A 17,273-nucleotide genomic window follows, 5' to 3' on the forward strand; every position below is an offset into this window, starting at 1 on the left:
TGAAGATGGTGGTAACCCCATTAAAATCACCCCAAGAAGTGACAGAGATAAAATATTAATTAAATTCAAAATTTTTCCTCGAAAATCGTCTCTTGGAGGTTTTAGGGGTCGCTGATCACGAATCTGAGGTTAAAAAGTAACTGAAAGTGTTTCAACCCCATGAAAACTACCTCCAGAAGCGAAAATCGGAGATGCTAATCATGAATCCGAGATCAAAAGGCAACTAAAAATGCTTGCGACCCCATTAAAACCACCCCTAAAAGTTACAGATAAAAAATTATAGATTTGTTTTGTGATTGACACTTTTAAGGGTGTTTTAATGGGATTGAAATCATTCTCAGTTACTTTTTGACCTCGGATTTATGATCAGCGATCCCAAAAACCCACGAGCGATAATATCCGAGGTGAAATTTTGAATTAAATTTTTTTATTTTTGTCGTGTCTAGGAGCGGTTTTTCCGGCTTATTATAAGTACTGATATATTCTTTTAAAAAAATTTTTTTAATGACATTTCATACAAAAACTATTTAAGTTTTATCATTTTCAATGTAAAACCCTTGACAAGTACATATTTGTTTTTTGCAGAACATATTCTTCGATGAGTCATACTTTCCTATAAAAATTACTAAATATAGGTGGTTATTATACCATGTATATATGTAACATATATCAAGGTATACTAAGTTTAGTCCCAAGTTTGTAACGTTTAAAAATATTGATGATACCAACAAAATTTTTGTATAAGCGTTCATGAAATCAGCTAAAGAGTCTATTTCCTATTTTCCGTCTGTTCGTCTATCCGTCTGTTCGTCTATCCGTCTGTCCGTCTGTGTACATGCTAACTCAAAAACGAAAAAATATATCAAGCTTAAATTTGTATAGCGGGCTCAGGGCGTAAAAAGTGAGTTCGAGTTCGTAAATGAGCAACATTGGGTCTTTGATCCGACGGACCCATCTTGTAAATCGTTAGAGATAGAACAAAAGTTTAAATATAAAAAATGTTCCTTATAAAAAAATAAACAGCTTTTGTTTGAAACATTTTTTCGTAAACATCACTGTTTATCTGTGAGAGCGAAAATTATATAGTATGTATTATATGGGAATATCAGTTACATATATGTGACATGTATGTATGTGTAACGTGACAGTGTTATCAACAGTTAAATCATTAAATTGTTAAGATATTTCAACAGTTAACTCAATCAATTGTTTGTTTTCACTTGTTTTATTCATTAATATCAGACATTATTGTGGTCTTATCACTGATAACAACTTTTTAATCATATTTAATTTGTAATATTAATTAACCACGGTTCCATACTAGGGACATTGTTCAAGAGTTCTCGGTTGTAGCTGAGAAAAAATTTATGATTCCACAAGAAATTCCAATTAAGCGGAGTAAAGAGGTCAATTTATTGGCAAGTTCATTGTTAATAGTTATGATTTTTATCGGCAATTTTCATTGTTTTAAGGTTTTTCAAAAATACATTTAAGACTAGTTGCGACTTTTTATCTTTGACCGTTCAACAATTTCTTTCTGATTATTTTTTCTGCTCGAAGAAAGGTTATATAAGTACATTATCTCAGTCAAAAAGTTGTATTTTTTCATAGAATACACAGTTTTTTGTGTTTATTATATCTCACATATTTTGCAATTGGTAAAGCAAACTTACTTATTGGAAAAATTATTTTTTGGCTACCGATCACTGTTTATGTTTCCTAAATTTAGCAAACGACAAAAATTTTATTTACAATTTGATCTGTTTGAACCAATCTCATCGCATGATACATTTACCCGTGTGAGCACAAATTATATATTATGTTTTATATGGGAATATAAGTTATGTATGTGTAATGGTGACAGTGTAATCTACACAGTCTATACATGGTATTTCAACAATTAACTCAATCAATTAATTGTTGTCACTTGTTTTTTGATTAAATTTACGCGGGCTCTAATATCAACTAATTATTAGTTAGTTCATATCAGTTGCCCTTCCAAAAATTGTTAATCCATTCGGATTATACATCAACGAATTCATATGCAAGTCTTCATGCTTCAAAGTGGTCATATAAATGTACATGTTATATACCCTATGCTTCAACATAGCATTAGCGCGAGGAGTAAAAATAATTATGTATGTTAGTGTTTCAATAAACCATTAAATGAGAGAAGTAAAAACTATAGATATAACAAGATATGTTGTAGTCTATACTTGAGTTATTTTACCGAGGTCAATTTTTTGAACTTTAAAGTGTGTTTTCGAATCTAATACGCCATCTATATTTTAATGTGGATTCTCTGTACGGTTTACGATAAGTTAATTATTAAAAACAACCCTTTTTATACGGTGATATATGAATAAGTCGTAATAAATGTTGGTTTTTTACTCAATAAGTACTTTTAAAAATGTTACATAAAAAACTTTTAGCAATGTTCCTCAAGTTTTAAGTTTTAAAATCATACCAAAATTAAGAATTGTACATAAAAATGAAAACCTTTACTGACTTTGATAGTTAATTTATCCTAAATCGTAGAGAGAATCGATATGAATTTTTCACCAAATACATAAAAAAATATGATTAATGGATAAATAAAATTTCAAATTTTTGTTATCATTTTCAATTTACGGTATCAAAATACCTTCAAGAGTTGAAATGAAAATGACAACCAAAATTTTAAATTTTATTTATCAATTAATCATCCTTTTATACGTCTTTTGTGAAAAATTCATATCGATTATTGTTTACGTTTAATGAGAAAATGTGCCCTTTTATTGGTAAAAAAACTGACTTTGATAATTAATTTCTCCTAAACAACCGTAAAGAGAAACGGTTGTTCTCCTAAACATCTTGTACGGTTTACAAGATGGATCCTACGGACCCAAAACCCAAGTCACCTATGTTGCTCATTTACGAACTCGACCTCATTTTTTACGTCCTGAGTACGCTGTAAAATTTCAGCTTGATATCTTTTTTCGTTTTTGAGTTATCGTGTCCACAGACGGACGGACGGACCGACGGACAACCGGAAACAGGCGTTGCTAAGGTAATGTTTCTCAACAAAGCAAAGTCGTATCTATCGAATGTACATACATTCGATAGAAACTGCCTTTTACAGTTCCTATGTTGTGGCGAGAGCTTTCCGAGATAGCTATTTTTGAACGATAAGTTTTTCCGTATACTCGATAAGAATAAGAATAAAATAAAATATCCAAAGCCATCAGCATCGCGGCCCATATAATGTCGCTCAAAATTCATTTTCTACACTTCTATTTAGACTGTTTTCCTGATCATCTGGGTGCGGTGAGTGATGAACAAGGAGAGAGGGTCCATCCAGATGTGCGAACAAAAGACATAAGATACCAAGGACGGTGTGATCCACCTATGATGGCAGATTTTTGTGGTTTCCTCAAAAACGAAGATTCAACGTCGCACAAAGGGCAATAGAAAAGTCACTAATCAAATTAGACCTGTTTCTTTGAGCACAAAATACTCGATAATAGTGGAAAATTTAAAATTAATGCCATTATGTTAAAATTTGTTCGCCGTATCTGTAAATTTAGACCTTTTACAATAAATTCATTTTCAGTTTCTAGTTATGTTAGGCAATTGTAATCCAAAACAAGTAAAATTTTGTCAGTTGTTTAAAAAAGTTGAAAATTTGTTCCCTTGTGTCATTTTTGAACTAGATATAAATCAAAAACTAATCGATTTTCTTGTGACATTAACTAAACAGGAATTGCACTCGATTGGGGGTGTGTGGATATTTAATAGTGATAATTGCATCCGCATATCTAGTATAACAATAGATATTAAATCTATATAGCAATTTGTATTTAATTACACGTAAACTAAATTCAATTGAATTTGATTGAACTACGTATATAAACAATCGGTTAACTATTTCGAATTACTAGAACTAGGAACTAGCGAACTAGTAACTACTAGAGTACTAGATAAATGTTAAAATGAGCATAACCAGTATTCCAAGTCTATTATAACATGATATTTAGGAAGTGTCATCGAAGTAAGAATTCAACATTCAACTGGAAATAAAATTTACTTAGGGCAATGTTCTACATGGGTATCGTCGAGGGGGGGGGTGCAGGTAGGGGAAGGTGCCCCCCTTAAAGATTCACAAAAATGGTTCAAAACACCCACTTGCTTTAAAAGAGCAAAATTATACTGAATTCAAAATTTCAGTTATCGGATGAGTTTAGTATGAAATGAAATTAGAATCAATCAAGCTACGTTCAAATTTTCAATTAACCATCTTTTATAGTTTTTGAGAAAAAGAGAAAAGTTGTTTATTTTTTTATAAAAAACAATTTTACATTTAAACTTTTGTTCTTCCTCTTGCGGTTTACAAGAGCCGATGGACCCATGTTGCTAATTTACGAATTCGAACTCACTTTTTGGGTCCGTAGTAAAAAATTCAGCTCGATATCTCTTTTCGTTTTTGAGTTAACGTGTTAACGATCAGACAAACGGAAATGGACTAACTAGATTAATTTTATGAATATCTATATTAAAATTTTGTTTGTAGCACCAATATTTCTAAGCGTTACAAACTTGGGATTAAACTTAATATACTCTGATATATATTTTGATATTTAGGGTACAAAAACTAAATAAAATAATTTTTGACGACAATTTTTTATTTAAGCCCTTAAAAGGGCTCTCATACGATGAAATGGAGAAAAATAACTAGTATAAAAATTGATTTTTGGTAAATCCCCCTCACGAAAACACAAAAAAGTTCACGGTTCTCACCAGTATAAATCCGGATTTTAGTGTCTGTGGAAGAAACTGGTCCCTCCCCTCTTTTCCATTGGATGGCGACGCCTTTGGTGTTCTGGGTCACAAATTTGAAAAAATCGATTTTTTTTACATTATTTAAAATTTAGACCTTTAAGAATATGCCTTTAAACGAATTTTTCAAAATTCGAATTATTTTTGGAGATACAGCGGATTTTCTGATAACGAAGTTTAAATTTATTGCTTTGAACTTGTATTTTTTGAGTTTTATGGAAACCGGAAATAAAATTTTTCTTTCTCAATTTTTCGCAACCAATTTCTTAAGTAAGTCTCTTGGAAAAAATTTAAAAAATCACAGAACATTTAATTTGATTTACAATTAGGTGAAACTCGATATATTAAGTAATTTTGGCCTCAAAAAATACAGAAATTGACTATAATATTTGACGATTCGGCGAATAGTTCCCGAGATTGCTCTTGAAATTCTATAAAATAGTCGTTCTCTCGGAGCGATTTAAAGTCATATCTTGGAAACTACATATTTAATTTTTAAATCACGAAAAATATTTCTAAACGTTTCATAGTTTAAACTAAACTTATATATCCTCATATTTATATGAGGATATTTCATGTATCATATGGAGAATATAAAAACCTAAGCAATGATTCATGATCTACAGAATTCGCGAAAATCGCGAATAAATTATTATTACACGCTAAGTGATTCTTCCTCTTTATTCTTACTTCAATGAGAGCATACAACACATATGTTATCTTTATTTGTTGATAGTGTTGTCTTTATCTGAGGCGTCAACAACACACACATAGAAACGACTGACTAAAAAACGATACCAGTGGTAAGTGGCCGGCGATCAGTGTTTAGTGTGAGTGATTCATTTTTACTGATTACTGAAAAATATATTACCAAAAGTAAGTTGTACTTTTTAAATACATTTAAATCATTTTATTCAACAATCTGAAAGGTGTAAGTTGTGTGTGTTTCTATTCAAAAACAGTGTGTTTTTTATATCGTAATTTTCGATTTGTTTTGATTGATAATCGTAAACCGGGTATCAACTATCAGTATCTTCAATTGACAAATGTGAGTAAAATAAGAGTGGTACAGGGTGCGGCACCGGTTATACGTTTGATTTATTTTTTCTATCATTATCTTAATTAATGTATAAAGTTTAGAGTTTTTCTATGAAAAATATTCGTAAGCAAATGGTTAAGGATTCAACATAATTTACACTCATTTACGAATCGTGGGATATTTAATAGTTTCTTTTTTAAAGAATATAAATATGTGTACTTTATAAACATGTCAATAGATGGAATTGAAGTTGGCAAGTTGAATCATACATATACCATAGATACTGAACAAAAAAAATAGATAGTCGATTCTAAGATTTTTTGTTATGTATTCGTCATTCATTATGAAGTTTAAATAAACTTACAAAATTAACGACTGTTAAAAATTCTGAAAATAAGAAATGCACTTAAACTATTCGATATGGATTAAAAATAGTTTATAAGAGTTCCTAGAACGCAAGGTACTTGGAACTGCTCTCAAAATCGTTAAAGTAGCACGAGCGCCAAGGCAAATTTAGACTTGCGGTTGAAAATTTGTACCTTATTTTCAACTTTGATGATGACTTATGTTACAATTTCATGTATGTAGATGAGTATTGAAAGCTAAATATCAAAATTTTCGATATTTTAAAATTACTCCAAATATTGAAAAAATTTTATTCTTACCGTTTTACCATAAGACCAAAGATTGATATGCCTACTTTTAAAGTCATTTATTTATTTAAATTATTGGAAAATCCCCCCTGCTAAAATTTTCAGAATTGAACTTCATATAAAAAAATAAATAAATCAAGCCTTTTATCCAAAATTGCCCTGGCGCTCGTACATCCTTAAATGAGTCATAATTTCGCGATCCTATAACGTCTATAAAATTTTGGAATTTCTTAAACAAAATCTTCTAATAAGAAAGATATTGCTTGTGGCTTTTACGACTACTAATATTGATTGAAAATCTCGACAGCTTTTTATCTCGTTAAAGATTAATGTTCGATTTTGTTTATATTATTCTTTAGTTATTAATACTCAAAATATCCAAAGTAGAGCCAATTTCATGTAAGATACAAATATTTACAAAACCTCTTCATTTTCTAATCTCTGGATCTTATCCCGATTTATTTAATATCGGGTGTTAAGAGAAATTACACAATTTGGGAGACTGGAATCTCTCGATCAACTTGGACTGATTAAATTTTCTTGAGTATAGTTTGTGCGTCAGTCTTATAAACTATCTATTTTTTAAGTACAATGTCTATGATATCATAATACCGATAATGACTACTAGTGACTACTGTTGGAAGTGAACATAAAGTACACATATTGATATGACATGACGGTACCGTATCAAACTGAAAACTGAATAACGTTTCCATGATTTTTAAAAGAGTATCTCACACATAAGATAATATATATATTTTTACAAAATTAAACTATTTCGTAATAAATAAAGTATTTATAGTAAGTATAATAGTTAGCTATGAAACACACAAATAACGCCTCCACATTCATTTATTTTAAAAACATTTTGATTCGATTCATTTTTTGGATTCTGTTCGTTCGTTAGTTATTTTTTTTACTAGATGGTCTTGAATCATAGGTATTTATATATATTTTTTTTGTATTTTGTTCTAGATTTATTTATTATTTGAAAATATATTCTACAAATTGAATGTTTTGTATACAATAGACAATAAAGTTTAATTATATTCGAATTTTTTTGTTAATATAAAAAAAAAATCTTTTACAGAATGAGTGCTAACGCATACAACGATATATTATTGGGCCCATTGGCTCAATATGTCCTATATTCTGAAAGTATTGGAGGTGATGTTGCAACACATTCAAAAATGGTACAACAAGCATTTCAGTAAGTTTATTTATATTTATTTTACAGTAAAATCTATTTAGATCTATAAATTGATAACGAATTAAGCCGGTAGTTGTTTACAAAGCTTGAGGGCCGAATTTAGGATAGGACTAGTGGGGATATGGCTTCAAGGCCCCCATCAATTCGGATAAAATAGAAAAATTATGGGTATGTTTTTTAATTGATCCCAAATTCGATAGAAACTAAGGAAGGTATTCTAGTATAGCTGTTAGCAAAGCTTGTCTTTGTAAAATAATATGCAATATACTTTTTTTAATGCAGAAGTGACATTTCGTATTTATTTATCGATAATGGTAACTAATTGTAGTGGGAAAAGATCATTTTGAAAACTAAAATAAAGAACACATTGCGGACGTCGATGACTCAATAACGCTTGTCGAATCTCATGTTTCTCAAGATATTGTCAACACTTTTGCTAATAAAAAATCGCGAAAGTTTTTATTTAATTAGAATTAATAAACGATTGTTAGTGTGCAAATTTAATACAATAATAATCTTTTTCATATGCTATTCGTAATTACGGTCCTGCAAAATTATACTCGGTCAAATAATTATCGGGTATTATTAAATAGATTACTCAATTATCATTCGATAACCAATTTGGTCTGACACAGTGGCGAACGGCTTGGAAAACTTTGAAATGTAAGAGAATTTTGAAATTCCAAAAAAGTTTGGGTTTCTTAGTCCGAAAATTTTAATTACGGTCGGGAAAAATGGTTAAAAAATACCATAATTCTTCAAACAAAAAAATCAGGCATTTATACCATAATCATGGAAAAGTTAGAACATTTCTTGACAATTCAATCATCACCATGTGTTGATTTTAAAGTATACACGCCTGGAATATACCAAAAAAGTAGATTTATAGGTCAATCATCTTAGGGTTCAACTCGGAATCTAACGGAATAAGTTGAATATTTGTACAAACCTTTGTCTAGATAGTAAAAATGTTGTCTCAAATGTCAAGATCGCAAAAATCAGTTTTTTGATTATGTCTCGTTTTCTTTACCTTCAATCGTATTTACATTTACTATGAAAGGTAGTAGAGGGTAAAATTCTCTACAAATTTCGTCTAAAGTCTTTTTATGTACGTTGAACCGTTTTTGAAATGGATTGCGCAGAAGATGGGCCACTCAGCTAGCTATACGTACCTTAGTACAGGGTCAATCGTGAATTCTAGTCGATTATACTTCATGATTTTCTATATAATTATAAATTTCTTGTACTGCTTGAGTAAAGTTTTCGACTTGGCGAACCTTTCTAAACGGTGTAATATTTTGCTTCAGCAGCAATCAAGTCATGCTCGCAACATACCCGATCTTTCACAAGTACTCCCGAAATATCGTTTCGTTCTTTTGCTCTATTTAAAAAACCGTTCAACGTATAAAAAAAAGTTGCAGACGAAATTTGTAGATAATTTTATCCTCTGCAACTTTTATAATAAATGTAAATAAGATTGAAGGCAGAGGAAATAAGATATTCTAGAAAAAAAAGATTTTTGCGATCTTTCATCTTGAATGTCGGACGTTGACACGTGACCACATGTGACTTTTGAGACAACATTAGTATTATACAAATAAAGGTGATCCAACCACAGGTTGGCCTCTTTCTTGACTGAGATGAGTGGGTTATTTCTCTTTTCTGACTTTTACGAATTCAATTTTTATTTTCTAATAATTATTTTTGTATTTTCAGAGCTCAATTAGATTTTTTAAAGAATGCATCACGTAGTGTTGAACCACCACAATCGCAGTTATTACAATTACTTTCACCTACTGATAAGAAAATTCAAGAGATTCAAGGTTTTAGAGAAAAGAATCGTGTATCGAAATTATTTAATCATTTATCAGCAATTAGTGAAAGTATTCCAGCCTTAGGATGGGTAGCTGTTGTGAGTATATCTTTATTTTTCTCATTTAATTTTAAACAAAACGGTTAGCGATTGAGAACTCCGAGAAAAAAATATTTAAAAAAAAAATCAAATGCTGAAAAAATAAAATGGGTAATGTCAGTTTACGGATGGCTTTAACAAAAGGGTGTGGAGTATCATTGAATACGATCATCAGCAAGGCAGAAAGAGTTTACCCTTCTATGCCCCTGAAACTACCAGCGATTGGTATTCTGCCAGCCAAAGTAATAAAAGAAAATAAAGGTCTAGCCCGTCTGTCCAATCATCTCGGTCTGTTCTGTACACTTCGAGGAACAAGTACATACCAAGAAAACCAGAAGAAACAAAAATTCCCATTAAATTGAAAGGCAGAAAAGTTGAACTTCATCGGTTTATTCAAGGCCAAGAATCTCGAGTGAGTCCATTTGTCCAATCATCTGGGTCTCTTCTGTACACTTCGAGAAACAGTACATACCAAGAAAACCAGAATGACACTCAAGATCTTTTTTAAAGGTCGAATGCGTCTGTCCAATTACCTAGACTTTTTCTGTACACTTCGGAGAACAAATACATGCCAAGAAAAAACTAGAAGATAAAAATTTGACCTAAAAAAATAAATTTAAATTAACCTAGGCTACTTCGGCTGATAGCTTCAGGGGCATTACCCTTCTCATATTATTATGAATTAAAGTACTTATTAATGAAATTAGAGTTCTTCCTCTTGCTTTTGATCCCGCAATTTTCCTAGTTAGTAAATTGTATTCCAAGTTTCTTGCTCACATGTCCCAAAAAATTAACTTGCCTTTTTCTTAAAGTTGGTAATATTTCGCGATTAACACCAAACAATTTCACCACTTTGTCATTGTTTAGTACACGAAATACACTCATTTCGTCGCTAAAACTATATCTCCGCTACTTCCAAGAGTTTTCTTCCAGAAGTTTAATACTTTAGCATCCGTATCTTTGTTCTTTTTGAAATTTTTTTATTTGTCTCTTGATCCCATGTGCATATAATTATTTAAAATAATAAATTCGCTTGATCAGACTGCATCGATTTTGAAGAATTTTATGAGGCTAAAATGCATCCCAAAAATGCGTGTGGTCTAAGAGAATGAAGAAGGGTGAAATCATTTCACAGGCGATTCTCCGAAACATGATGAGCTAGATCTCCATCTACGAAGAGTGATAAATTTTTTGGATGAAAATTTTCGATTGAACTACCATTTCCACAATTTCGGGATCTGCCTTGATTCCCCTATTAGGATTTTATACCTGTTTCTCCATAGAAGTTTACACTGAATTGGGTATATCATTTGTGGCCGGATCTATCTATCCGTAATCATAAAATAAATATAGATAGAGACGGTTTGGATGTTCTATGTTGTCGTTGGTCTCCTTTAAATCGTGTGACATCGTCTAGTTTTAATAATTAAGAGGCATTCCTCCATTCAGTAGACGGATTGTTACCAAGAAAATTCCCAAAGTTCTACAGATCTAGATGCAAAGAATTTTATTACAACTATTTTCTTTCTTATTTATTCTGTAAATTAAAGTGTATACTTTGTTGTTTAGAAACCGGCGCCAGCACCGTATGTCAAAGAAATGAACGACGCAGGACAATTTTACACGAATCGTGTATTAAAAGAATGGAAAGAAACGGACAAAACTCATGTGAATTGGGTGCGAGCCTGGGCCGAAACATTGACACAACTACAACAGTATGTAAAACAATATCATACCACTGGTTTAGTGTGGGCTGTTACAAATAGTGGACCACCACCACCTCCACCTCCAAGCGGTTTACCCCCACCACCGCCTCCATTGGATTTAGATAGTAATTTTGGTGATATGAATGTGAATGATGATCGTGCAGCCTTATTTGCACAAATCAATCAAGGCGAAGACATTACTAAAAGTAAGTATCTAGAAGTTTGTACTCAAGAATATTACAAAATTTAACGCAGGGATTTTTGTGATTCTGGAAAAGTCTGGGAAATTTTCCCATACGATTCCAGTTATCAGAACAACTCGGCTTTTATGGAGTCCCGATTATCGAGATTCTACTGTATAAAATTAATTGTCTCAACAACTGAAAAATGAATATGTTTATATATTGGCTCTATTTACACAAACAATATAAGGCTTTTACTACATTGTAGCATAAATAATTATATATTTGTTTACAGAATTGAAGAAAGTCACATCTGAAATGCAAACACATAAAAATCCAACCTTACGTACTGGACCTGCACCGTTTAAAGCGCCATCTAGTACAGGTGTAACAGGCGTTCGCAATGCACCACCTGCCGAAAAACAACCAGTATTTTCTCGAGACGGAAAGAAATGGTTAATTGTAAGTATCTTATAAGTTTTCTCCCTTCCGGGCGAAAAATGTCAACTTTCGTCCCGTTACGCTAAGCGGAATTGCCGCTTTACGCGTCCGCCTACCAGAAAAATAGTATACACACCACAGGAGCAACTAAAGAATGTCTTAACTCTCATGTTACGGCATGCCTCTTTATTTCAAACTAGCTCGATCCGTGCGGAATTCCGCTCCCGTAGTTACCGTAACCTGTGGCTACCCTGTACCCGTGGCTAAAAACAACAAACAACTAATTTCGTAGAAAAGTGGTGAAAAAGTCATGAGTCCTTAAATTAATATTAGGAGAACATGTATTAAAAATAGTAATTATGTGTCTAGAGTATTATGAGGCCATCTGTAAAAACTAGGATGTTTTCCTAATAAACTTATTATTTAAATTTACGACATTTTTTCGTTGAAATTATTTGCCTGTTTTTATACCATGAGTATATTTTTCGTCAAACTTAGATAAAAGAAACTTAAAAATGAAGGGTGAATTATGGAATTTGATAAAGGAATAAGGAAGATAAGGATAGGACGGAAAAAAAATTGCTAGAGTAATAATATATAAGATTCTTTACTTTTGCTCTCTAGATGTTTAATATATTATTATGATAACCTGCCACAAAGTGTCCTGATCGAGGTTTATTTGATATTTTTTATAAGTGCATACTATGGAAAGAGCTTAACAGCTGCCTTTTTTTCGTTTCTCATCCCATTGATAAAAAAACCTTAAGGGTTTGCATACTCCAAAGTATAAATCTCAAAATCATATACAGAAACCTGGTTAAGTGGGATCTGAATAAGTGAAAATCCTCCTTAACTGGAAGTTACGTTGAGTTCCCAACATTTTGGCACTGAATTACCTCTGGAGTTAAAATTTTGAATGTTTCATTTTTCAGGAATATCATAAAGGTAATCAGAATTTAGTGGTGGATAATGTTGAAATGAATAATGTGGTTTATGTATTCAAATGTGAACAATCAAATATTCGTGTGAATGGTAAATTGAATTCAGTTGTTTTGGATTCATGTAAGAAAACATCGATTGTCTTCGACAGTTTGGTCTCATCTATTGAATTTATTAATTGTCAATCAGTTCAAATGCAGGTTAGTTCATTTTATTTGATGATTTATTGTTGCTGCGTAATGATAATAATAATAATAAAACAAATGAGGGTACCGCAAGTGGGTCCCTGGCACCTAGATCAAGAGTCCTCTGTGCCCTCCTTGAGAATGACCTGTCACCCGAAGACGAGACGTCTTCAGGTAGGAGGCGCTATTAAAATCGGATGAAGCTAAAGGATTATGTCGAGGCCAGATGCCATACAGAAAGCTCACAGCCTTTCCGTCGGGATTTCTCCCAGGATTGATGGATTCAACGTTTCGAACCCGAACATTCTAAATCTAACGCCTTGGAAATTTCTGCAGGTGTAAATAACATGTATGGAAGTTTCGTCATCCTCCATACAGGCTCTACAAGTGGGATCCTTAGAAATCTCCATGTTATGAAGGTGATAGTTCAGTCGACAGTGTCTTGTCAAGAGTCCCACCACCCTTCTCAACTGCGCTCTAGTAAGTTTCAGGCGAGCTTGTCGTAGCCATTCTTTGATTCGATAAATTACAGAGCATCTTGCTATGAGAATGATAGGCTCAGGTAAAAGGGGTGTTTGAGACGACCCCTCTCGTGCCAACGAGTCTGCTGTTTCATTCCCTTTAACGCCAGAGTGACCCGAAACCCAGTATTGTTGCTGTGTAACTAAACAAAAATGGTAAACTTACTGTGTTACTTTATTAATTACAGGTGTTAGGTAAAGTACCAACAATATCTGTGGATAAAACTGATGGCTGTCAAATGTATTTGAGTAAAGATTCCTTAGATGTTGAAATCATCAGTTCAAAATCATCTGAAATGAATATTTTAGTACCTAAAGACAATGGCGATTATGTAAGTATTCTATTTTTCTTTTAAATTAAATCGAACGGGTCTCGGGTTAAACAAAATTTTAAGGGCAAAAATCGGAACTTAATTAATTATTTAACAAAAATGACTTCCAAAGTAGTGGTTTCAAGTGTTGATGACGAAAAACTTCTTCAGGGGTGATAGGGTACTGATATCTGTGTGAATAATCTGTTTTATATAAGTATGGACTACTTTCAAGCATCATTTGTTCCCATATAATTTTTTCTTCAAGCATTAATGCGTAATAGAATATCGCGGTCACTCATTTTACTTCAGTTTAGTTAACTTCACATTGAAGGACCGCACACAGCTGACGCTTTAGAAGAAACAGTCAAAAACGCGTCAGACGCCTAGCATCAGACACTTTCATCAGCCGCAGCATAGGAATCATACCTTCAATAAAGTTATTCAAGAAAATACCACGATATTTGAATAATTATTTTCGATTTCTAAAAGTTTATAATGAATTTATTTAACTTATTTACAATTTTGTATTTTTTTACAGACGGAATTTCCAGTTCCTGAACAATTTAAAACAACAGTATCGACAAAAGGCTTGAGCACCATCATAGTTGAGAACAAAGGCTGAATATTATTATTTGTATGTTTGACAGTATACTGCTCAAAAAATCATAAATTTATCATCATAATTATAATAATAATGGTTTCAAAAAAACATTTCAATCAAAATTCATAGTCTTTATTATTAATTTAACAAAACAAAACAAAAAAATTATAAAAAAAAAGGTAAATTTATAGGTAAACTTGCCACTGAAAGTTCCGACCGCCTTATTTCAGCTCTGATCCAAAATTATTTGATATTTTTTATATCGGTATACTTTGAAAGGGGCTTAAGGATGTTCATTTATCAACCTTTTTTGTGCTCATTGTAATTTTAAATAAATAGAAAATTGAAAAATTTTGTGAAATTTTATTAAATTTAAATAATTATTAACTGGTAAAATTTTCAAGTATAGTTGACGACATTATTTTTAAGAAATATTGATTTAAATTTTCCATTTAGTCTATTTTTGGTCACTTTTTATACTGTATTTATGAAATATATATCAAGGTATACTATATTTAGTCCCAAGTTTGTAACGCTTAAAAATAGTGAGGATACAAATAAAATTTTGGTTTAAATGTACATAAAATTACTTAATTTAGTCCATTTCTGTTTGTCCGTCTGTGTGTCCGCCCGTCAACACGATAACTCAGAAACGAAAAGAGATATCAATCAAGTAAAGATGTCGTTATCGTCTGAACTTCGGTAAAAAAAAAAGAAAGAAAAATTCATAAAATGGTGTCGAAATGAAATAAAAAATTCATTTTTAATCTTTTTTTTTTTTAATTTTTCGAATTTGTTTAAAAAACTTAAAATTAAAATTTTTTTAAAATTTGATGTTCAAACGATTGAGAGATTTATAAAAAAAAAAAAAACTTCTCAACAAATTTCAAAGAAATCGGTCGAGTAGAACTTGACTTCATGTCAACCACCTCCAAAAATGTAGTTTCAAGAAAAACGCTTTCTTTTGAAGCAGCTGAAGCTCGCAGTACAGACCGATCAATTCGAACTTCGTTACTAGAAAATCCGCTGTATATCCGAAAATAATTCGAATTTTGAAACATCCGTTTAAGGACATATTCTTAAGGATCTAACCTTTAAAAATATGCAAATCGATTTCTTCCTAGACCAGAATACTACCTTTGTTTTTGTTCTTTTGAAATTTCTCAGCACCCTAATCTTTTCTAGTTCATTTGCTAGGTTATATTTTGATTTTTTTTTTTTTGATTTTTTTGAGTTTTACATTTCAAACGTAAAAAAAAAACTTTAAGCCCTAATAAATACCTAAATCAGGTCTGTCTAAATGATGGTCGTAACTCGACAAATTACCTTAAATTTACCTTTTTTTCTTTCTGACTCTTGGTTTATTGATAATTAATATTATTAGGATTTTCAATATAGTCGGAAATCGGTTATAATTACATTAAAATAAGGCATGAATGCGCCTAATATTATGGCGTATTCACAAATAATAGAATGATTAAGCCCTAATATAAAAGTTCCACTAAAATTCATCGCCCCCGAAGAAAAACTGAAATCGCCGAAGAAAACTGAACCAACTTGTCTTTTGACGGCCAGGCTTTCTTTTTTTGTCAAAAAAGGACATCATAAAGCGATAGATTCATATTTCGTCCTTATAAGCGATGTTGTTATAACCGTTTTTTACTGTATCTTATCATTATATTATTTATATTTTAAAAAAAAAAAGAAAAAAAAAAGGCTTTTTTTTTAAATTCTATAAATATTATTTTGCTTCTAAAAATCAAAATTTTTACTTTCAAAATGTCCGACATATAATATATAAATATATATATATATAAATAGTATTATAAAGCATTCATTTTTATTTTTAATATTTAATTTGATTGAGAGCTTTTTACCAAAATTTAAATTTAGTTTATAGCATGGGCGAAATGCTTAGGTAAGATTACACCACGCTCAGTATATGGTCATTACTTAAATTTGAAAGAAATTACATCTCCTGATTTCCTTCTATTTTGAGATAAAAATGATAAAATAAGAGTCTCAAGAATTTAAATCTGAAGACCTAGTTTTTAGGTCTTTGGGAATTTTTTCTTTCGCATTCGATTATTAATGACCATGGCCACGCTTTTATCGGATTTCGCCTATTATATTTAGGTAGGCTATGTTTTAGTAAGTCACTTAATTGCGCTACTAGTGTTAGTGATAATTGATCAAAAATTTCTGTAAGTTTAAAAAAAAAAAACGTAGCCTCCCAGTGAATTTTCGTACAATGCGTTTCCCTTGTAAAAATTATAAAATAGCATCCAAAAATCTTCCATATAACGCGACTTTTTGTAATAATATATATATTTTTTTATAAAGGGAGGAAACAATAGAAAACGTCCTCAGTTCGCCTTAATCTGCTTTCGGGTATCCAATTATTCTCTAAGCAGCCAAGAACCCTTGATGAATTTTATAATCAGAAACACTCGTTCATGTTGAGTGATTATCGATTGACTCCCAATACATAGGCTAGCTATAACCCTCAGTCTCTAAATTTGAATATCGAAAAACCGATTCTTCATCGATCGTGCAAAAAAAGTTAGAGGTTTTCCCTGACTTTGATTTCCTTGGCAGGGAAAAATCAGGGAATTTCATAAAAACATTTCTTGGCAATGTAATTTTAAGAACAATTAATGGCAGATAATTTGGAATTCTGGGAAAATTATATTATTTTAATATCGACTCTAAATTTAAATTTCGAAGATCTCATTTTTCATTGATATTTCGGAAA

General features: G+C 31.3%; 1 protein-coding gene across 4 annotated transcripts; it reads left to right on the top strand.

The window, feature by feature from the left end:
- The first annotated feature begins 5,593 nt into the window (after window positions 1-5,593).
- Window positions 5,594-14,723, top strand: LOC123302515 (adenylyl cyclase-associated protein 1). Of its 4 annotated transcripts, none has more exons than XM_044885472.1 (8): window positions 5,594-5,691; window positions 7,598-7,717; window positions 9,434-9,629; window positions 11,199-11,541; window positions 11,813-11,979; window positions 12,891-13,097; window positions 13,792-13,935; window positions 14,456-14,723. In XM_044885472.1, exons 2-8 carry the CDS (start codon window positions 7,599-7,601, stop codon window positions 14,537-14,539), a joined length of 1,260 nt encoding a protein of 419 aa, XP_044741407.1. In that variant the 5' UTR covers window positions 5,594-5,691; window position 7,598; the 3' UTR covers window positions 14,540-14,723. The 4 variants fall into 4 exon arrangements, with proteins under 4 accessions (XP_044741407.1, XP_044741409.1, XP_044741408.1 ...); XM_044885474.1 differs by having other exon boundaries at window positions 5,610-5,695; XM_044885473.1 differs by lacking the exon at window positions 5,594-5,691 and adding an exon at window positions 5,732-5,863.
- The last annotated feature ends 2,550 nt before the right edge of the window (window positions 14,724-17,273 follow it).

Source organism: Chrysoperla carnea, chromosome X, assembly GCF_905475395.1.
Source record: "Chrysoperla carnea chromosome X, inChrCarn1.1, whole genome shotgun sequence".
In the NCBI taxonomy this organism is placed as follows: Eukaryota; Metazoa; Arthropoda; class Insecta; order Neuroptera; family Chrysopidae; genus Chrysoperla; species Chrysoperla carnea.

Coding starts and splice junctions, on each gene's coding strand:
- LOC123302515 (XM_044885471.1), top strand. Junction 13,098..13,791: donor GTCAATCAGTTCAAATGCAG/GTTAGTTCATTT, acceptor TATTAATTACAG/GTGTTAGGTAAAGTACCAAC. Junction 13,936..14,455: donor CTAAAGACAATGGCGATTAT/GTAAGTATTCTA, acceptor ATTTTTTTACAG/ACGGAATTTCCAGTTCCTGA.